Below are 21,469 nucleotides of genomic sequence, written 5' to 3'. Positions count from 1 at the left end.
CCCGCGCCCCTCGCCCCCCGCCACGCCGCGCCGCCCCCGCGCCTGCGCGCTCGCTGTACGGGGGACCCGCCTCGAGTTATAACTTCGTATTCGTATGGTAAACTTTACAAATAAAACACTTATTATTCTCTAGGAAAATCTAAAAAGATTCGCAAAGCGTAATCCCTTGTGCGTGAAATATGTGGACTTTTCTTTTACATTTCGCGCGTATCATCCCTTCCCGAGGTCGGCTCGAACGGACGGAACGGTTAGTTCTTAGCGTCAAATAGATTATTGTTATAATACAATTTGAATAGTGTATATATAAAAAGGGATAAATGGTAATGGAAAGTTAGTGCGTAATTTAGTATCTTAATTATAATAGCGTATGTAAAAATTAAATTGTACCTTTTTACATCGATTGGAATTGTTAACTGTATGCAATATTATAATTACGCTAATCGCATTAAACGCAGACGATCGAAAGACTTAGGAGCGAGGGCTCCAGACTTGTGTGATGAGGTCGCGAGTCCTACTCGAAGGAACTATTTAAATATCTTCCACCTGTCAGTTCATATGTTATAAATAATTGTTAAGTCGGTTTTCAAAACTCGGCACACACTACGACGGCACTGCAATACACTAACGGGCCGTAGTGTGTGTGATCTTTTATTGAATAATAGGTCCAAGTAGGATCGCGTTTTTTACTCACTAAGAAGGAATATCGAATACACTCCTTATAACATACGTCCCTCGTATAGCCAGTCGCACGGTACGATTAACACTAAATTATTGAAGTATTAGTTAAGGTGTTTGTTATAAATTTCAATAACTTTTCTTTTTTGTTTTGACGACCTTTTCCCCTAAATCTAAGTATACATTTAAGTCATATCTCGAACGTAGACGCATCCGGGTGCGCGCGCACCTGAGTGCGCACCGACGTAGTCCACTTTAAACATCTTCAAAATGTTTAAATAGATAAAATTGTATAGCTGAAGGTATTTATTTGTAATGCTAGTCTCTTATGAAAACATACTAACTATTCAATTATTATAACGTACTTATTGATTATTGATAAATACTTCAAGTTTATTAAACAAAGTTATAGTCTACGATGTAACGAATTGATTTTGCATATTTTCTCTATGAGCAATAGCTAGCCGCGCGGCCCGCGTGTCCCGGCCACGGGGCCCTGGGCCCCTTGCACACGAGGGCGCGGGGCTTCGGGGCCAAGGGCCGCGCCCGCGCTGATAGGCGTCGTAGGATCGCAGTGGCATTTTCAACTTATAAAGTAAGGAGAGTTAGTGAGAATCGAACAGCTCGCTGCCCACTTGTTTTAGTAATAAATAATATAAATAAAGTGAAACGATGTAGCGAATCGGCAAGTTCAATTTTGTATAGAGCGTTTCCTGTAGCGGTATTGAGAGTTGTTACGTTTTGTCGGTGAGGTGCGCCGGCGCGGCCGGGGCTCGCTCCAGACACGCGACCATTAAACTATTAACGATCTTGTAAGTAATCGAGTATTAGCTTCGGTAAAAGCCTTTTTAAGAGAAGTTAGTTAAAATGAATCTATTGAAAGTTCATATGTTTAAATGGTAATATTAGTACGGTTACAGCGCATATAGGCCATGGTATCGTTTCGTGTATTATATTGCTGTTTCGTTGATATTCGTTACGTACCACGTGGTTTCCGATGAAAGACATATGTTAGGGAGTACTGTAAGTAGGCGGTCGCCGCCACCTACCTAACAATCAATTGTTTTGACATGACAATCTGCCACTAATCATTTTAGATAATAAGTACCATTGTTGTATTTTTCGTCTCACAATAAATGAAAATCTATTTTATTGTTTTTAATGCTGTAGTTTTATTTTTATATGATCCTTTAATAACGAGCACTCGACTGATTGAGCGTAAGTATGTAATTATGAAAATCTGGATTCAATATGTCTTTTCTAATAAATTTTCATTTTTTTCCTCTAATATTTATGCCAAATAAAGTAAACTTAAAGTAGTCATTTTATTGAACGTTCACAATTAAGAAAAATGGTTTGTAATAAATATTGAAACAATTTTACCTTGAAGGTAATAACCGAATTTGACGATGTCTCAAAACTGACTAGTTCGGCCCTATATATAGCCAATATATGGATAAATTGGCTCTTTAAAGATATCTTTCGAGGAAGATACCTAAGTAAAGGTACGAAACTTACAGAAAAATATGTTGCGTTTGTATTTTTACTAGAATCTATGACGAGACATGCTTTAATTACAGTACATTTTAAAATGTAATGTAAAGAGTAACCAATAAAGACTATTACGACAGCAGATAATTGTTTTAATCATAATAATCAGCTGGTCACGATCACGAGGAATCGAATTTAGGACCTATGAATAGGGTTACAATTTTTTACTTTAGACAAAACGTCATCAGTAAGTATCAAACTATCAAAAACAAAAGTCAATAAATTGTATTTAACGTACTTACGATATTTAACAAAATACCATCCAATAGAGTATTGTTTTAAAACACACATTACAGCGCGTGTTTTAAGGAATTTGGTTTTTGACTGAAATTTGTATACCTACCATATGAGGTGCACATGTATTAATTCTCAGTTACGACGGTTTAACATTTATTTAACGGTACATAATATACGTGTTAAATCGTTTGATGAAGTCAATAATTAATCATTTTATTTATTTGTTGCTTCACTAGCTGCGTCGCGCTGTTTCCGCCGCAGACCCACGAACGATAGCAAGCGTTTCTATAGCTCGTGTTGTTCTAACACTAAAACAGCCCGTATCATCAAAAACTGTAAATGATTATCGAATGATAGAGTTACAAACATCCATACATCCTTATAACCATTTCCTTTTATAATATTTGTAGGATAAGGGATAAGAGGCCCACGAGCTATTTTTTGCAGAACTAACACATTGGTAGTTTAAAAATAATACGAGACTTAATATCTTGAGTATAATTAAATAAGGCGAGTAGGAATAAAACAACAAAATACTTAATATTTACTTTTATTTACAATAGACAACTCTCATTATACCGTGTACTTCCAAACCAAGTATACAAATCATAAACAGGAGGTATTTCTTTCAACTTAATCATAAATTTTAGAGCCTTAATTCTTACTTTGTTCACAAATATGTCAAAGGAAAGGAACACGTATTTACGACATATTTTCCATATGTTTAATTGAACAAGCACGTAGATGTGTGTCTGTGTGTCTGTGTGTCTGTCTGTCTGTCAGTGCAGGGCGATGAGTCCGGGCGGCGGCTCGGGCGGCATGAAGCCGGCCAGCGGGAGCGGCAGCGCGCCCTCTGGCGACAATAATTGCTATATTAATTAACTATAGACTGAAAAATCTGTGTTAAATATTAGTTATAAATGTTAAGGTTAAGATAAATTATCGATTTATTAATAAAACAATTTGTTGAGAAGTCAATTAGGTATAAATAAAAGGATTATTTATTGCATTTGTTCTAATTATAAAGAACAGGAAAAAACTTTTTCCTCAAACGAAACGAAAGACTACATCTCTACTATAATCTCTATTATATTCAATTATAATTTTTAATAATAATACTTGTCTAATGGCTTAAATTGTGAATTAACTTTAGAAGCAAGCTGTTTCTCCTAAATACAGGTTGCCCAGCAATCTAGCTAGGGAAACATCGGCTTTATATATTCTACACTTTAAAGATATATGTAAGACAAACTGTTTATATATACTAAATTGTAATTGTTATAAATTGTGAATTTTAAAAATATATGTATTTATGAATATTGTCATAAATAACTTGTATTCTTATCTTTGTGTGAGTGCCAATTCCCGCGTATATGTGCGTGTTGCTGCGTGTGAATGCACGTTACTGGGTGTTAGTGTGTGTATGTACATGTTGCTGTATGCGAGTGGGCACGTACGGGGGCGGGGGCGGGGGCGCGGGGGCGAGCCGGGCGGCGGCGGGGGCGGGGGCAGCGCGTCCCACAGCGACACGTGGTCGGGGTGCGACGCGGGGCACGGCCACGCGCAGCCGTAGCGCCGCGCGCGACGCCGCTGCAACGCAACGACAATCGCATCAAAATTGGAACAACAAACATTCGATCTATTCAAGCTGGCACTAACAAATATATTACTCAGGAATAAGACTTTTTTTTGCGTAAAATATCTGATATTTGATTTTGTCTGATATTTTTTTAAACATTGAAATAAACATGAAATCACGCCTCAATAAAAAAAAAAACGTTAACAGAAGACAACATTTATGATCTACCTTTGGCGGCGGCTCCGTATCCGAGTCCTGTCCCGGCGCGTATCCGTCCGCGAACCGCACCCGCTTGCCCACGCCCACGCCGGCGCTCCGACTGCAATGTTACATAAATCATGTAAAAAATGGTTGCCTGTAAAGTCGGTTTTACGGGCGAAGATTTAACGTGACAACGTCTTTTTCTCGGTAGAATATTTATTGATATGAATATTATTAAATTGCACAATAGGAACAAGGAATTGAATGAAAATAAGAATTGCAAAAATTTTAACTACAGAAAATATATTTTGTTTACTAAAAAGACAGAGACAGAGACACAAGCACGCGCCGAATCAATGCGCCTAATTCTCTAGTGCTGCGCGCGCGGCGGACCGATGGTGGTTCGGTGACTCATGGTAACGTTACCGGGCGTTACACTTTTTCATGAGTAACTCCGAGCCGCAACCTAATTTAAGACGTTGTCACGTCAAAAACTTATCTTACAGATATAATAATGCAACTTGTAATAAAATAATAATACCAGAAGTTATAACTTGTGATAAAAAGGAACCAATACTAAGAAATAGTTGAAAATGTTACATTTGTTCGTGATAATTTACTTTAGCAAAATCCCTTTTTCCTCCTCTTTATCCGCTTCAACAGTGTCCAGTTCCTTTGCCACGTCTCCCAAAACTGAAAAGAGATTGATATGTGAATACTACTTCTCCGGCTCGAAGGACCAATATGTAAAATCGTATTTATTTATATTTATTTGAATTTTTTATTCAATTATTCGATCTAGGATAATGACACTATTTTTAGTTATTGATATCAGTGAAAGAAATTAACCATTATCCATTAAAAAAAAAAGATCGCAATGTACCTGTGTCCCTCAAAGCTTGGTTTATCCTGTCGTCCAGTGTACTCTTGTGTTCTTCCTTCTGCTCCTCTGGCTCAGTGGCCTCCTGCAGCGTCACCTCGGTGAAAGTGGCGGGCTCGGTTTCCGACGAGAAACAATCGCCGTACTGCAGTCTATCTGACGCTCCATATGTGTCCATGTACGCTTCGTCGTAGCTGTGAGTTAAGAGGATATTTTAGTAGTCTATATTAGTTTATTCCTGTCTAGTCTGAAATAAGGAAGACGGACTAGATATGAACGAATGAATGAAAAATACTTTTTCTATTGTTATTTGCCTTGGATGGCAGAACAGTACAATTTCGACAGACTATTTTAAAGTAAATATAAGTTTGTCTCTATAGCACGTCGCCTACCTAATGGGGGTGCCGTCGGTCCGGTTGGCGAGGCTCTGGATGCGGTAGACCGGCTCGCCGCCCGTCAGCACTATGTTCACTTCGCCCGGCTTCAGACCTGCGCACATAGCATACACTTATTATTGCCTGTCGTTACACTATTTAGTGGCCAGACCTGTGATGATTTTTACTAAGAAATATAGACTCAAAGGTGGTTGTAATGAACACGGTTCCACTGAACTGAACCGTCAATGTGGAAAGTAGTGAGATGTTGAACATTGTGTAGGCGGCGTACCCCAGCGCGAGGGGCGCGGCGCGGGCGGCGCGGGCTCGGCGCCGGCGCGCCAGTCGCACTTTATCTCGCCGCAGCGCGCGCGCACCACCGTCTCGATGCGCGACACGCCGCCCTCCACCGGCGACAGCGGCTGCGGGGGGACACAGACACACATACACACACTGCAGCACCACTTATGTAACACATGAATTAAAACAAGACGGGAAAATAAACTTTAAACACATTGAACAGGCGGTATTGATCTTAGACTCACTTTATACATTAAGCATAGAGAATAAAATGTCCAATGTTATTGTCAACTGAATGAGGTATTTAAGGCAAAGAAAATAAAAGTCATAGTATTGTGTAAGCAAAATGAGTACGGGCGCATAGAGGCAATTCCCGCAGTGCAGTAGGAACAGGGGGTGGGGTGGTGGTGGGGACGGCTCACCCGCAGCGCCACGTGGTGCTGGTGCGCGAGCGCGAGCTGCTCGTACAGCTCGTAGCCGAGCGCGTCGCGCGGCGACTCCTCCTTGCCGCCCGCGTACCGACCCACCTCCTGGCACACACGTCGTTTCAATTATTATTATTTTTAACCACACTGCAGCGCGAAGGATTATTACATAAATAGATAATAGACAAAAAATTTCTAATCCTAGTAATACCTAAACTCTCATAGGTAACAAAACTGCTTACGCTAATTCCTCCAAAACGTAAAACCAATATTACCTGGGACAGATCCGGCTCAAGGGACCACGGTGTTATTTAAAGTTACATATATTAGAACACTGTAACATACTCTTTAAAATAAAAACAATACGTAAAATGGAGACATTCAATAAAATCTATTATACTAAATACCTTGACGCTACAGATGGACTCCTGCGAGGAACACTGCGATGCGTCATCCACAGGCGTCTTCACAATCTCCTCGGGCGTCACTTCGGCTTCTATTGATTTGTTTGGGCTCTTCTCCACTTCTTTTTCCTCTGGTTCCTGTGAAATATCCTTACTTTATTGTGGCGTAACTAAGTATTTTCTACGATAAAATAGAACAACTGATGAATAAAAAACAAAGAGCTAAAACATGGAAGATTTATTTAGTCCTAGATTTTTTCCATTTGGACTTTTACCACTGAGCTGATAAAACACAAAAGAGGTAAGTCGAAGAAATTATGTTTTAATAATGTTCATATTTCAAATGAACATTTTCAAACTTCGAAAAACACACTAACGACTCGACTGACTTAAAAATATAATTAAAGGTATGAATACAATGATCTAGATAACCTGTTTAGTGTCCATTTCATAATCCATAGACATTTCTCCTTCTGACTCTTCACCGGATTCCTTGCAGCATTAAAGTGAATAACAACAATTCAAAAACTTGCCTCTTATTTTTGCAAAACAACAACTTTCAAGCATCCATCCCTACTAATATCATAAATGCGAAAGTAGCTCTGTGTGTCTGTTACGCTTTCACGCCTAAACCACTGAACCGATTTTGATGAATTTGGTATGAAGATAGAACTGAACTTAGGAAAGGACATAGGATACTTTTTATCGCGAAAAATAAGGTAGAAATAGCGGATTAAAGATTTTATGGAAGTTCTTAATTGTTAAACATAAAATCATGTAAGATTCTTTCACCCTTTTAGTTTAGTCTTCGGGAGAGACTATAGGCTCCTTATCATGCCGCGCGATATAACCGAATTCGAATAGCTAGTGATAATATAAAGTTATTCTGTGCATATACTACGATTGTAACTTTAACCACTTTTTTATATGAGACAACTAGAAAATTTTAAAACAGTTATGTATAATAATTAGTTACAAAACTCCTGTATACCACTAACCTTTGTAGTATCTTTTGCCTTTTCAACACTGCTATTTTGCGAGTCCTCCTCAACTAAATGCAATTCACTATCCACTTCATTACTTGCCTCTTTCTCCTTTTCTACAACTACTTCGTTTTCTCCTTCTATCTCTATCTGTACATTGTCTTTTTCACTCTCTTTTTCTTTAACTTCTTCATCTTCTATACTCTTCACTTCACTTTGTGCTTGCTTATCTTCCACTTCCTTCTTTATTATCATATTATTCCCAACAAAGTCATTCTGCAATTCTTTAACGTTAATAATTTCGCGCGGTTTTTGTCTTCTCGGCGAGAACTCCATCAGTTTTGGTCCCTCATCGTCCGTTATTTTTTCCGTTTTAATGTTATTTAATATATTAACGTCAAATAATTCTTCTTTCGTGTCCGACTTTTTCGTCTTCTTTTTACTTTTGTCGTGATTCTTCTTTTTCGATCTCTTTCTCCTATCGCTGTCACTGCTCTCGCTGGACGAGTCACTGGAGGAAGAGTCGGAGCTGCTTGATCTAACTTTCGCCTTTTTCTTCTTCTTATCTTTCTTTTTTGCCTTTTCTTGTTTCTTTTTCTTGGATTTTCTTTCTTTTTTATCTAGAATATAAACTCACTTTTATCATCAAATATTATGCGAGATAACATAATGAAAGTAAGAAATTTTAAAAGAATAGAAAAAATTTGATCACGAGTCGGGAGTCGAACCCGCGTTTTTTGCGTAACCGTACCGCAATAATGAAAGTATCTAAATTATAGTTGTAACAGCATTTTTATCATGTACATTAAAATTTTCAGGGTTACGACCGTTAAAAAGATACTATGTACATATACTATATTCTAACACATTCACTTATGTGTAAAAAGGATGGTCAAAATTCATACCACTATCCGAGTCGTCATCGTCGTCGGAGAGATCGCGCTCTTTCATCTTCTTACTCTTCTTCTGTTTTTCTTTCAACTTTTTCAACAACTTCTTGCCCATACGTCGACGCTTGGCTGACTTTGATTTCACCTTTTTCAATGCCTGATGAAAAAGTTATTCGATGTATTAATTCAGTTGATATAAAAATAAATTTCAAATAGATAAAATTCATAATATGAGGCGCATTGTTCCTAAAATAATTAACTGAATGAAAATACTTTTATACATATTCGAACTCTCTTTTTTATATTTGTTTTATCAGCTAGTTTCTTAGATGCCAGAACCATTATATAAGTGTTATTTAATCAACCGATATTTCCTCATATAACATTTTGCAAAAAGCACTGCGTGACAAGTCTTAACGTTAATGGCGCAAAAAATCAATTTAAAATTACTCTTCAACTTCACTGAGGATAAATATTTATGATGAATCATCTACCTTCTTTTTAAGCGCTTTCTTTTTCTTCTTCGAGTCTTCTTCGCTGTCAGAGGGAGACGACGATACTGAAGTCGAGTGTTTTCTCTTTCTTGGTTTGACTTTTTTCATCTTTTTGCTGAAACAATTCACTCCATCATATTTATATGAGTTATAGTCCTCTAATATATGTGTATAATAAGGCCTATATACTGTTCATTTTAAATTTGTAACAGGAAATATGTTATGATTTTGAAAATATGTGATATTCAAGAACAATTCGTGCCAATTAACTCAACTAACTTCTTGTCTTCTTCTTCTACTTCCGACTCCTGGCTCCAGCCTTCGCTGCTCAACTTAATTTTCTTTGCTTTCTTCTCGTCTTCTTTCTTTTCCACTGACTCCTCTTTTCTCTTCTTTCTATTCTCTTGCACGGGAGTCGTGCTCCTGGACGCTTCTTTCTTTGAATCCATCACCTCTGGCCACACTGCTTCCATAAACCTAAATCATAATGATGATATAGATATGATATAATATTAATTTAATTTCTATTGTAAAATTAAACATTTCAGGATCTCTTTAACATATTTCTAAAAATTTCACGTGTACCGCATTTCTAAACAAGCAACTAACAGTTAAAAAATATTTATACCATCAAATACACTTTCAACAATCATTTGGTAGTATGTCAGCTGAGATATGGTGGAAAAAATGATGATGATGATGATGATGATGATGATGATGATGATGATGATGATGATGATGATGATGGTGGTGGTGGTGATGATGATGATGGTGATGATGATGGTGATGATGATGATATTAATGGTTATACTGTTGATGGTGGTGGTAGTAAAGATCATGCTGATGATCATTACAATAATGACAAATAACACGACAGTGATAAGTAATAGGGTGATAATGACACCCACCTCTGGTACTCCCTGTCCAGCGACAGCTCCGGCTGCTGGCTGTCCTCCCCCTCCCACTCGCTGGAGGGCTGCAGCCGCCTCCCCTCCACGAGGCAGGCGCCGCTCGCCGGGTACCAATTGCGGCACTTGGGGAACGGCTCGTCCGATATCCTGCACCATTTGTTTCTTATTGTCATATAAACTGTATAAAATTATAGCTTATCAGGTTTTGACTACCTTCTATTTAACAGTAGCTTTGATTGTAATGCAGAAAAAATATTCGGTGATTTTCAGTATTCTATCTGTACGTATGAATCATTTGAGAATATATGAAGTAAAATCTTCCAAAAATGTTAATTTCCTATTAATAATCATTTTATTTGAAATATTGTTATTATATTAAAAACAATGTATATTTCTATAATACACATAAAAAGTAAATATTGCAATTAAAAACTAATATAAAGTTTCATGCTGCTTACGCACGCGACCATCCGTCAATTCATAATGTAATTTAAGTAATAATTAAACACATTAAAAATCCATCCATCAATTCATATTACAGAAATAAGAGTTATTCATTTTACATACATTTTATTTACATATTCTTATTGGATTTTAGTTGCCTTTATCTTATAAAAATATAACTTTTAAAAATGAAAATATATTTCGTAACGAGAAAAATGATAATACATATATACAAAAACTAATATTTGTCACATTTTATATTATTATTTATTTATTTTTAAAATAATTAATTTTAACTATATAACCTGTTCTCATTATTGATATTCAACATCTGTAGGTTACGTCAAAATTGACATGACAAATTACCGAAAAACAATCTTATTAAATAAATTTACTTTGTATTTGCGATTTAAATAATAATTAACTACCAAATTTATTTATATATTACAAATAAGTTAAACTTACAGTCAATTAAGCTCAATCGATGATATTTCTATTCAAATTTTATTGTTACTCATGAAAACGTTTAAAATCTAAGGAAACAATACGTGACTGTTCGATAGATGCGCGCGAAAAATTGACGTTGACATGTTATTTTTTTGTTCGTGACATTAAAACCCGTTTAGAAATACAAATACTTTATATAATATTAACGGTTGGCGTAGCCAAAAAATAATTACAGACATTAAAAAATAAAGCTTAATTTATAAAAGAATGTTTATGTTTACAGTTGATTATCTTTTTAATTATAACGTGAATAACACGAGAACATGTCGTAAAGGGCATTTTAGATAAAAAATTCATTGTTAAGCAACAATATGTAAAGCAACAAACAAATAAATAAATAAAATAAAATCTTTATCTATATAAGGATAATGTTGACGAATTCTCGTAAATAACAGTTATTTTGAAGTTTGAATTTAATATATTTCAAGCAGGCTATAGTTTCCACAGATAAATTCAAGCAAATCAATTTATGTCTAATATTTATACTCACTGATCACACCCATAGACGCGGTCAACGAGGCTCATCTTGCACATCTCCAACTCCTCGTAGACTACACTCCTGTCCTTCACACAGGGACACCCCCTAGGGTTGGTGGTCCACCATAGCTTTGGATCAGTACGCGTTTCCCTAGAAAATACGTTAAATTATATACATTTGAGAAAAAAAATCATTTTCATTACGTGAACATTACTAGTCATATGTCATATCTGTTTTGGTTACATAAAGATAAGTATTATTAAATTATAAATTATAAATTTATCGTTCATGAAAAAATTATTTCATATTTTCGAAGTTTTGGTGACACCTGAGCTGAGTAGTCGCCCCTCAATGGACTAACCAAACCTTGAGTGCTTAACGTACAGTTGATTAGCGATGGTTTTTTATGCTATAAGCGGATAACTGAACTGATGGTTCGCCAGATGATAAGCGATCACCACCGCCCATAATCATTCGCAAGAGTAGTGCCTCTGCGTATCCGCTACCCACTTTTAAGGGGAAAGGGATAAGGAAATATTGAATATGGAAAGCAGGAATGGACTGGGACGGGTGAGGAAGAGGAAACGGGCCTCCGACTATAGTCTTTTTTTTTTTTTTTTTTTTTTATGTCACAGTCGGCAATGGAGCTGGTGGGTCGCCTGATGGTAAGCGCTACCACCGCCCATGAACATTTGTAGAGGCATAAGGTCCATTACAGACCTTACGCCTCCACAAATGGATTGCCGACTTTTTGGGAAAGGATTAAGAAAGGATTGGTGAGAGGAATAAAGGAAAGGACTGGGAAGGCAAGGAAAGGGATATGGGCCTCCGGCTCCCCCACTCACCGAACGAAACACAGCAGAATGCTATTTCACGCCGGTCTTCTGTGGGGGTGTGGTACTTCCCCGGTGCGAGCTGGCCCAATTCGTGCCGAAGCGTGCTCGACTACCACATTCAAAAGTCTAATTAAGTAAATCAATAAGTACTATTCATTATAGATTATAAAACACTCACTTGTAACACTTATTCCTATCATGCCTAAATAGCAACGGCTGACATATTTTCAGCACAAAGCTCCACGCTTCCAACGAATCCACCGTCGCCTTCGACATCTTGCTGGCATTTAGAGCATCATCCAATTCCTTCTCTATCGACAGCCTGAACTCTGTTTCAGATTTATACCCACTCTCCGTTGTATCACTAGTCTTATAACCACTTTCGCTTGACCTATAACCATCTGAATAATCACTTTGTTTCCTGTCCATTTTGCTATCTAATTCCGGCGTCACGGACTTCGATGTTTTGGGAGTATCGTCATCTTTCACCGGCGATATATCATATTCCACTAAGCCTTTGTCTTGGCTGTCATCACTTAGTTCACTAACTTTTATCTCATTTATCACCGATTCCAAGAACGTGTCATCGTTAATGCCGTCGAGGGACAAATCTCTTGAACTATCATCTAAATCCAAACACTTTTTGACTGGAGAATCGTACAGCGCCAGCTTTTTCGGTTTCACCTTTGCGAATTTTTCTATATTGGAATCAGCGTCAAAAATATCCAATACTTCCTCCTCATTATCATCTATTTCGTATTTGAACGAATCCATAACTGGTTGTAGCTTCAAAGGAGGCTTATCAATGATAGAATTTTTGATTAGTTCATTCTTCTTAGCGCGATTAGTTTTAACAATATCGGACGGTTCTCTATAATTCTTAGTTTCTGGTAGAGAAGAGCTTTGCGAATCTGATTTATCATCAAATTTAGGGCTTGAGCTATTTGTCTTTTCGTCATTATCCAGTGACCAACTGTCACAGACTAAATAATCACTCAGATTAACATCGGTTTCCTTTTCTGCAGTCTTTTCTGATTCTTTTTTTGTGGCAGATTTATATTCTGAGCCTTTTTCTCTATCTTTCTGTCGACTTCTATCACGATCTCTGAATTTATCTTCCTTTCTATATTCAGAATATCGCTTAGAGCTGTACTTATCAGATTTTCTTCTGTCTGAATTCTTTCGGCTATCTGATGCTTTCTTTTCCTTCTCTTTTTCCTCTTCCTTTTTCTTGTTTTGGAAGGGATTATCGTAGCCCGGTAATAATTTTTGATAATCAAATTTGAATTCTCTACCTTCCATTTTTGCTTTTTTAGCTTCACGAATAAGTTCGTCGACTTTAGCTGGATCTGAAAAGGATATGTTAGTTGAGAGCTTATGATTTAAAAACCTTTTAGCTAATATACATATAAACTAACTATCATTTACAATCTACTTTACTTATTACACAGTTTACGATACAGGTCACTTACCAGTTCAGAATAGTATCTATTACATTATGATTACATTTCCGTAATAAGTATGTATATTTAAAGGTGAATTTGGAAACCCAGCTAAAATACTTCAAATACTAAGGTACACTAAATACCATGATACCAATAATTATGTACATACCACAACCCTGTAGGAATACATAACATAATATAATAATTCTCCTACTACATATTACATTATAATTCCTTGACTCACTATTGCATCTATTTCTCTTCGTTTTGCGGACAGGGCGTGATTTTACGTCAGCATACAATCGAAACCGACCTATTTCCACATGCATACGATTATATTAAAATCACATGCATTGAGATGAAAGACATTTATTCAATGGCATACAAAAAAAAACTGATTAAGGACTTTATAAAGATAGCGTTTATAAAATTCAATTGCATTATTTCGAGTTATTTTTCAAGTATGAACAAAATATGAAATCATCACTTATATTAATCATGCAAATTATGAAAAATAAACAATTAGAAAAAAGTCGTTTGACAATCAAATAGCAGCTTAGACATTATTCGTAAGAACTTTCTATGTAATGCCTGTTGTGTGACAAAATGAAATAAATCTTAATAGCACAGTTTAAACATCTATAAATATTTGTAAAATATGTGAAAATGAGATGATAATTTTTTTATTAAAATTGAGATAAATTATAATATCTGTGTGAATATTTTTCCCATATTTTTTTAATATCTCTCTATCTATATCCCTGCAAGTTATGTCCTTATGTGCTGAAAAATTATTCTGATACCCTAACAGGCCATAAAAAGTCATCTATTTGTGTAACTTTTGATACAGATTAATTTCATTACAAAACATACTAAAAAACAGCTTGGTCCTTAACATTAGAAATCATAACCTCATCAAGATTTACATATGAATTGGTGATACAAGAATATTTAAAGCAATAAAAGTACATGATGTATATATTTTTGAAATATCTCAAAACAATATTTTTCAGATAATATGGGATATGTATGGGATTTTCACTATAACAACAATTTATCTTAAAAGGGAAAACATCAAAACTTACCAATAAAAGACTTAATGGGTGGCATAGCCTTTGTCGGCATGGCTTTTTCACTAGTGGACGTAGGACAGATGAGGCCTAACGGTATACCAAGATCCACTAGCTCCATTTTCCTTTTCATGTCTTCAATGTCTGCGAGAGTTCGCCTTTGCAACTCTGTATATGAATCTGTAACCAAGAGATTGGTGATTCTATCGGATACAAAACTTCTTGATGTACATACAGCAGTTTAAAATAACGAAAAGACAGTTTAGTCTCATTCAATACTCCAGAAACAAAATACTTGTGCGACTAAAGAATTATGCATGAAGCAGCAAACAAGTTTAATTTATTGGAATCTAACTGAAATTAACCTTGTTGTAAGTGTCACAAGTTATGTATATATTTTAGATTTTTTTTCAGTAAAACCAGGCTAAGACAAACTGAAAAACTAGTTACTTGTAATACATTTTTTTCTATTGAATATAATGCAATTTATATATGTTTTATATGTAAACAGTAGTCTATCTATTACAGCAGTAACACAATGAATGTATATTTTAAATCCCGCCTTCCTTTCTTTAAATATCTTTTAGTTACCTTGTAATGCTTTCCGTACAGCTCCCGGTTTCGGTGGTTTGGGCTGTTTCTGTTTTGGCTCCTGATCCTCAGCTTTAGGTGTAACCTTCACGCTACTCAATTTGCCAATTAAAACCATTGTATCTGTGATTAAAATAATTAAACATATATTATAATTATTTTATTGTTTGTTTCACTTGATGGCATGACATAAACAGTCAAATCTGTTAACAATTCATTTATTATTGTAAAGATGTTTTTACTATCATTTACTATCGCAAATAAATGCTTGAGCTGAGAACTATATAAAATAACATGTATTATAATAAGATTGGATAATACTCACTTCCAGATCCACTGGGTTTTGGAGTAACAACTGGAGTAAGTGGAGTTTTCTTTTGTATCGAAAAAGCCCTGAGTCGCTTCTTAGCATTTTCAACACCTTTGGCTGATGATGTTACAGTTATTTGTTTATTCATTGTGATGTTATCCATACTTGTTGGCTGAAAAACGTTTTTTATGTCACTGATGTTATTATTTCAGTGTGGTTATGAGATAAATTAAATAAATATAATAAATTGCATAGCTTTTTCAAAAACATACAATTTTACTTTACGATCGATTTAATAACCACAAAAGGATTATAACATCGACTCACCGATTGAGTTAGATTTTTAACACTTGGTTTCCAAGCGTCTTTACTCCCGCCAGAATCCATAATTTCTATAAAAATCTAATTTTACAATAATCCTATTCCATGAAATTGTTATCATAACTAAACCCTTTATAATACATAGTAAATTTAAACAAAACCTAAAACAAACATTAATATATACTATATTTACGCCGAGTATCAAGCGAAGAAATTTGACACATTAATTTTTTCACTGACAGACCATGACACTTGAATGGCATTGGTGATTGGTAGTTATAAAATGTAACTACTGACTTGTGACGCTTGTTAAAAGATGTATTCTACTTGATGCTATTTAGGCGACTCAAGAAAAACGTATTATTTGGGAATGTTTTCCTATCAATAAGTCTGCAAATATTTTTGGATATTCTTTATTAAAAAAAAAACATTATTCTAGTCATGCCTCGTAAAATATATTGTGTAAATCAGAACTCGTCACATAACATTACCCTTCGTCGGGCTTCCGCTACTTGGCCGCACCTACACCGATAAGTCTCTAGCCTCCAATGCATGTGGCGCCGTCGCCACATCACACTCGCACTTGCGTAATAGCAAAGTTATAATATTACTAGCTGCGCCACGAGGTTTCACCCGCGTAAGTCCGTATCCCGTAGGAATATCGGGATAAAAAGTTATATTGCCTTTATGTTATTCCAGTTATTCAGTGCCAAATTTCATTGCAATCGGTTCAGAAGTTTTTGTGTGAAAGAGCAACAAACACACACATCACAAACTTTCGCATTTATATTACCTTTATATATTTAAACTTTCATTAGGAATAGTTTGATAGATTTTTTTTTTGCTAAGTGTACTACCCCAAATAATTAAAATTCCCTGCAATTACAAATGTGTCTAATAGCAGACTGCTAATTAGGCACTGAGCGTTTATACGATCTGAATTGAACTTTGTTTTTAGTAGCTATTTCTATAAATGGTTACGGGAGTGCTGCTTCTGTATAATATAATAAAAAGAATTAGGCTTGTACAAAAAAATATTAGCTCTTACGCTGAATCAGTAAATTGTTGTACCCCCATATTATTCAACAAAACTAAAAAATGGTGCGAAAAATTCAAACAACACTTTTTATTACTATTGATTTTTAATTTCCTTGAAATATATTACATGGGTTGACATTTATGGGTGGTTGATGCTGTGCAGCCGGTCCACTCAGCATTAACTGAGTTAGAACATCATTAAATTTTAAGTACAGTACTGGTTGCATTTGACCTGAAATAAAGAATGATTTGATATATCCGGAAATATAAGTCAATTTAATTTTTGTATAACTGTCTTGTTTCAAAGCTCAGACTTTCACGAAGTCTGAGTCTTTGATCACTGAGCCACATGTTTTTGGAAATATGATTTATGAATGTTTTAACATGGATAGTGATAAAAAATTTCATGTGTGGGATCATGGGAGGTAAGATTATTCAATAATATTATTATTGGAAATAGATCCTAACTTCAACTTTTGATTCAACTAAAATTTGATTTGGTCTTAAAATATGATCAGAGCTAATTATTTAATAAATATCTTATCTGGCTTATATCTCACGTAGGATGTGATTAAAGGAAGAATAGGAACATGAATGATCTTATAAATTTCGTGTCTTATGTCATTTGAAAAAAAAAAATGAATGAGTTATATAGACAAACATTACCTGTTTCTGTGCTTGCATTAATCACAGATAATGATGGCATAGATTCATCTTTAATTGATGTATCATCACATTTTATTTCATTAACATCTGCAAATACCAACTCTGGTACATTTGTAGATACATTTGGTATACTCTCCGGTATATTCTCGCTCTTTAAAGCAGATTCATTTGTTGATGTATGTATGTCAATTAAATTTGAAGGATTTTCGGAAATATTAATTGCATTAGATTCAAAATTTGTTGCGTTATCTGCAAAATAAGGTGTGAATATTGGGTTTGATGTATTTATCGTTATTTCCATAGAATCTTTTTGTTTCTTTTCTGCATTCATTTGTTTATTTTTCAATGACTTCACGGCTCTGGATATTTCATCTTGGATGTCTCTTTTTACGTCTTCACTGAGATTAATGCAATTGTCACTGTTTTTAACATATTTTGTTATGGGTTCATCGTCACTTGAATTATTTTCAAAGTCTAAGTCATCGCAATTTGCTGTGACATGTTCCGATTTGAAGAGCTGTCGCCATTTTTCTAGCAAATTGTCTGCTAATTTCTGAAAACAGATAAAGTATAAAGGTACATAAATATACATAGCAGTAAAGCAAGCATTAAAATGCTCATAAAGAAAATACTTAGAGGCGGGATTCTAAGCTGCATCTATGGCCATACCGTGACTAAGACTCATCACTTGCCAACCCAATTTTTTTTCTTCAGATAAGTAAGCATGGGAAATCATATCAAAATAATATTTACATCGTTAAAATTGGATTTGGAAAAATTAACACAATGTATTAGTTATAATTGTTAAATTTTAATAACTATAGATAACGCACAATTCATTCTAAGTTCAGAAAAACTGGTTTATCCATTTTTAATTTCAAAACAAGATAACTGCCTCAGGAGCTTTTACTCAATATTTTATGTATTATTTTGCTATATAAGCCAAGCATAACTTAAATACATCCATACATTAATACAAAGTTTCACATTCATAAAATTGACTTTACTATAATATTGTAAACTCACAAAGTTCAAAGACTTAGGTATCCTTAACATATAATGTTCTGCATGAGCTTCCAGCATCTCACATTTCTGGCATAGATCATAATTGTCGCATGAGACACATTTGTAACGGAATCCCACAATGGGATCAGAGCATACATCACATATAATCCCATCATGCTTTGTTGGTTCATCTGCATCATCTGGAAATATTTAAAATAATATTTAAAATGAAATCTAGACAGCATGACCAAGGATAATAGAGATTGATTTGTATATATAGAGATTTAATGTAATAAAAATAATAATAATAATAATATATAACTTGTTTATTATGTACTGTAAGAACCAATAGTGTATATTATATATCATAAATAAAAGTAACATTTTCACACTCATGAAACATATACAACAAAATATAATTAAAGTTATCTAGGAATACTTTTGACATTATTATGCAACAAATCTAACCCAACACTCTAACTTTGTTTATGAAACTCTTTATTACGCTATGTTATTGGTAACAGTTTTTGTACCTTGTGACAGTGACCCTGGGAGTCTTATTGATGGAATAGCATCTACATGAAGATGTTTATTTTTTACACAATAAGGTTCAAAATGGCGGGAGCAGAATCTGAGCGATCTACGTAATTTCTCCATGTCCTGGTCTATTAAGTCTTCCTTTCCAGCAGCCCTTAACCATTGTTTCTGTCTGGAATTATAATAAAATGTAGCCTAGTACCAGAGAACACAAATAGCTTCTTCGGCAATGTGATCATCGGCAGGGACAAGGCAGTAATATTCACAGTTGCGATGTTAAATGTTAATTGAATATGTTTCTACGCTAATTTGTTAACAAACGGATTAAAACATACCGATGCTTTTGTTTTGGCAAACTGTAAAAATTTAAATGTTTGTTCGATTTACTATTCCGACCGCAGCCAGCGACACAGCAATAATTTACCATTGTTAATACCTACAATAGATTAATGTAGTAACTAGCAAGTAATTGTAGTTTGATTATTAAAAATATAAATAAACAACAATAAATCGACAGTTGACAGCACAACAAGACTTTTTGAGGTAGCCAAATTGTGATTGACTTTGGCAAAAAGTCTTTTTTTTTAATGGCAACAAGTCAGAACTATTTGCCAATGTCAATTTATAAAAGGTAATAAATAACGCTAATTTATGTAAATATTATAAAAATTATTAGTGAATCAAAAACTATGATTCAGTTTACTTCTATGTAAAATTTACTATGCTATAAATAATACAATAATTATTAACAATTTTATATTATTTCGATAGATAAAATCTCCAATGACTTCACAATATTTAACAGGATCGAGTAAGAAACAATTTATAGAAATAGGAAAAGGTACGCCAAGTAATTCAAGAGATAAAGACAAAATTCTCGTTATCCTGACATCTTGCACATATATTTAGATAGGAACTAATTCCTTTTAGCCTATTAGGTACCATAGTTATTCGTATGAAATAGAGATTTGTATAAAAGTTTTGCAGACTGCTTTAATTATAAATCAACTCAACTAATTATTAAAAATATTGCTATTGCTTATAAAAATGTTTAGTTTAGTTCAATATTACCTAAAAAATTCCTTGTTTATCATTTCATTCAATTTTTTTTATTAATAAGATCCATGTTTATACAATGTGTATAGCTACCATCTATATTAATGTTTATAATTTTTTGCATGAGCATCCGTAGCTTAAAAATAAAATGCATGATATTTATTGAGTAGGTTATTCATATTAAGAGGTAATAAAATGCTTATCATAATAAAGTTTAAAAGTTTATTTACATGTCATCAGTCTTATTACTCCAGAATATTAGCAAAATTATTATCAACTACAAACATTAGGATTATATGCCGCATTTCCCATCGTTTGCTTGGCAGGAACCTTCGGGTGCGCTACTGTCCTTAGTTTCTTTTCGAACCGGTCCCGTCTGTGTAATAGGAACTACTCTTTCTCCCTTGGAATCAATCTGCTTTCTCGGTGCTGTAATCGAAAGAATACCATCGCTAGACAGCTGTGAAATGATGTTGTCAGATTCTGCACCCTCGGGTAAAGAGTATTTTCTAATGAAGTGTCGTGAAATAGACCCATGTTCGTCTTTCTTTTCCTCGTGTTTTGCTTCTACAACAACGTAGCCATCAGATGTTTTGACGGTTATTTCGTCAGGTGAAAAATGTTGTACATCCAAATTAATTTGGAACTTATCTTTTTCTGTAACAATCGATGAACCAAGATCACGAGCAATTGTTTCCATATATCTCCAAGGTCTAAAGTAGTCCCTGAGCATCCAAGGTCCCATCATGCTGGTCAATAAATCATCTGGAGTTAAAGCCAGACCGAAGTCTTGATCGAAAAGCCGGTTTTCTTTTTTCTCTGAACATTTCTCCTCGCCATATATTTGGGTGAAAATTAAAGATGTCACTAAAATAACTGATAATGCTCGTGTCATATTGTTGTGTTTTTATTATTGGCTTAAATATTTATCACTCGATTTATTAAGTGCAAACACAGCGCAATCCGTAAATCACAAGCGTTTACTTTAATTTCAAATAACACTACCATTGGCGGACGCTGCATTGTCTTTATATACCCAGTTCGCCATCTAGTATCGGGTAGATAATTCTCGAATCTACTGACGTGTTCTTACGTGAAATGATATTACCAACAAATGTGATACCACCACGTCATCTTTATCAAAGTAATTACTCTTTTAGTATTTTATAGTAAATGTTATTGATTCAGATAAGGTCGGCATAAAGCTAATGAGAATATTTTTACTATTGACATCTAGTGGTGAGTAGCATAAATAACCAGT

At 34.8% G+C, this 21,469-nt stretch overlaps 3 protein-coding genes across 3 annotated transcripts; all 3 read right to left on the bottom strand.

The window, feature by feature from the left end:
* Positions 1–3,242: 3,242 nt before the first annotated feature.
* On the bottom strand, positions 3,243–16,152 carry LOC119837709 (myb-like protein X). Its single transcript, XM_038363440.1, has 21 exons — positions 15,913–16,152; positions 15,601–15,757; positions 15,276–15,398; positions 14,700–14,864; positions 12,348–13,518; positions 11,346–11,483; positions 9,902–10,051; positions 9,273–9,470; positions 8,994–9,108; positions 8,515–8,656; positions 7,625–8,229; positions 7,059–7,118; positions 6,630–6,764; positions 6,220–6,327; positions 5,790–5,919; positions 5,516–5,612; positions 5,127–5,317; positions 4,864–4,936; positions 4,271–4,361; positions 3,921–4,053; positions 3,243–3,316 (listed from the first exon to the last, which is right to left on the bottom strand). The coding sequence occupies exons 1-21, from the start codon at positions 15,970–15,972 to the stop codon at positions 3,243–3,245; spliced, it is 4,116 nt and encodes a 1,371-aa protein (XP_038219368.1). The 5' UTR covers positions 15,973–16,152.
* An 892-nt stretch (positions 16,153–17,044) lies between these two features.
* Positions 17,045–19,687, bottom strand: LOC119837555. The gene is made up of 5 exons (XM_038363171.1): positions 19,488–19,687; positions 19,149–19,324; positions 18,637–18,815; positions 17,611–18,163; positions 17,045–17,176 (listed from the first exon to the last, which is right to left on the bottom strand). Exons 1-5 carry the CDS (start codon positions 19,577–19,579, stop codon positions 17,049–17,051), a joined length of 1,128 nt encoding a protein of 375 aa, XP_038219099.1. The 5' UTR covers positions 19,580–19,687; the 3' UTR covers positions 17,045–17,048.
* Positions 19,688–20,413: 726 nt separating this feature from the next.
* LOC119837556 (protein lethal(2)essential for life-like) lies at positions 20,414–21,208 on the bottom strand. The gene has a single exon (XM_038363172.1). The coding sequence runs from the start codon at positions 21,101–21,103 to the stop codon at positions 20,501–20,503; it is 603 nt and encodes a 200-aa protein (XP_038219100.1). The 5' UTR covers positions 21,104–21,208; the 3' UTR covers positions 20,414–20,500.
* Positions 21,209–21,469: the final 261 nt, after the last annotated feature.

This window comes from Zerene cesonia, chromosome 28 (assembly GCF_012273895.1).
Source record: "Zerene cesonia ecotype Mississippi chromosome 28, Zerene_cesonia_1.1, whole genome shotgun sequence".
NCBI lineage: Eukaryota > Metazoa > Arthropoda > Insecta > Lepidoptera > Pieridae > Zerene > Zerene cesonia.
The sequence above is the reverse complement of the archived record's forward strand: the minus strand, read 5'-3'. Positions and strand labels throughout refer to the sequence as shown.

Coding starts and splice junctions, on each gene's coding strand:
- LOC119837709 (XM_038363440.1), bottom strand. CDS start 15,972: ATGGATTCTGGCGGGAGTAAAGACGCTTGGAAACCAAGTGTTAAAAAT. Junction 7,119..7,624: donor AGGCAAAAGATACTACAAAG/GTTAGTGGTATA, acceptor TAATGCTGCAAG/GAATCCGGTGAAGAGTCAGA. Junction 4,362..4,863: donor GAAAAAGGGATTTTGCTAAA/GTAAATTATCAC, acceptor GTAACATTGCAG/TCGGAGCGCCGGCGTGGGCG.
- LOC119837555 (XM_038363171.1), bottom strand. CDS start 19,579: ATGGTAAATTATTGCTGTGTCGCTGGCTGCGGTCGGAATAGTAAATCG. Junction 18,816..19,148: donor CCCAGGGTCACTGTCACAAG/GTACAAAAACTG, acceptor AAATATTTCCAG/ATGATGCAGATGAACCAACA. Junction 18,164..18,636: donor TACCTAAGTCTTTGAACTTT/GTGAGTTTACAA, acceptor ATCTGTTTTCAG/AAATTAGCAGACAATTTGCT.
- LOC119837556 (XM_038363172.1), bottom strand. CDS start 21,103: ATGACACGAGCATTATCAGTTATTTTAGTGACATCTTTAATTTTCACC.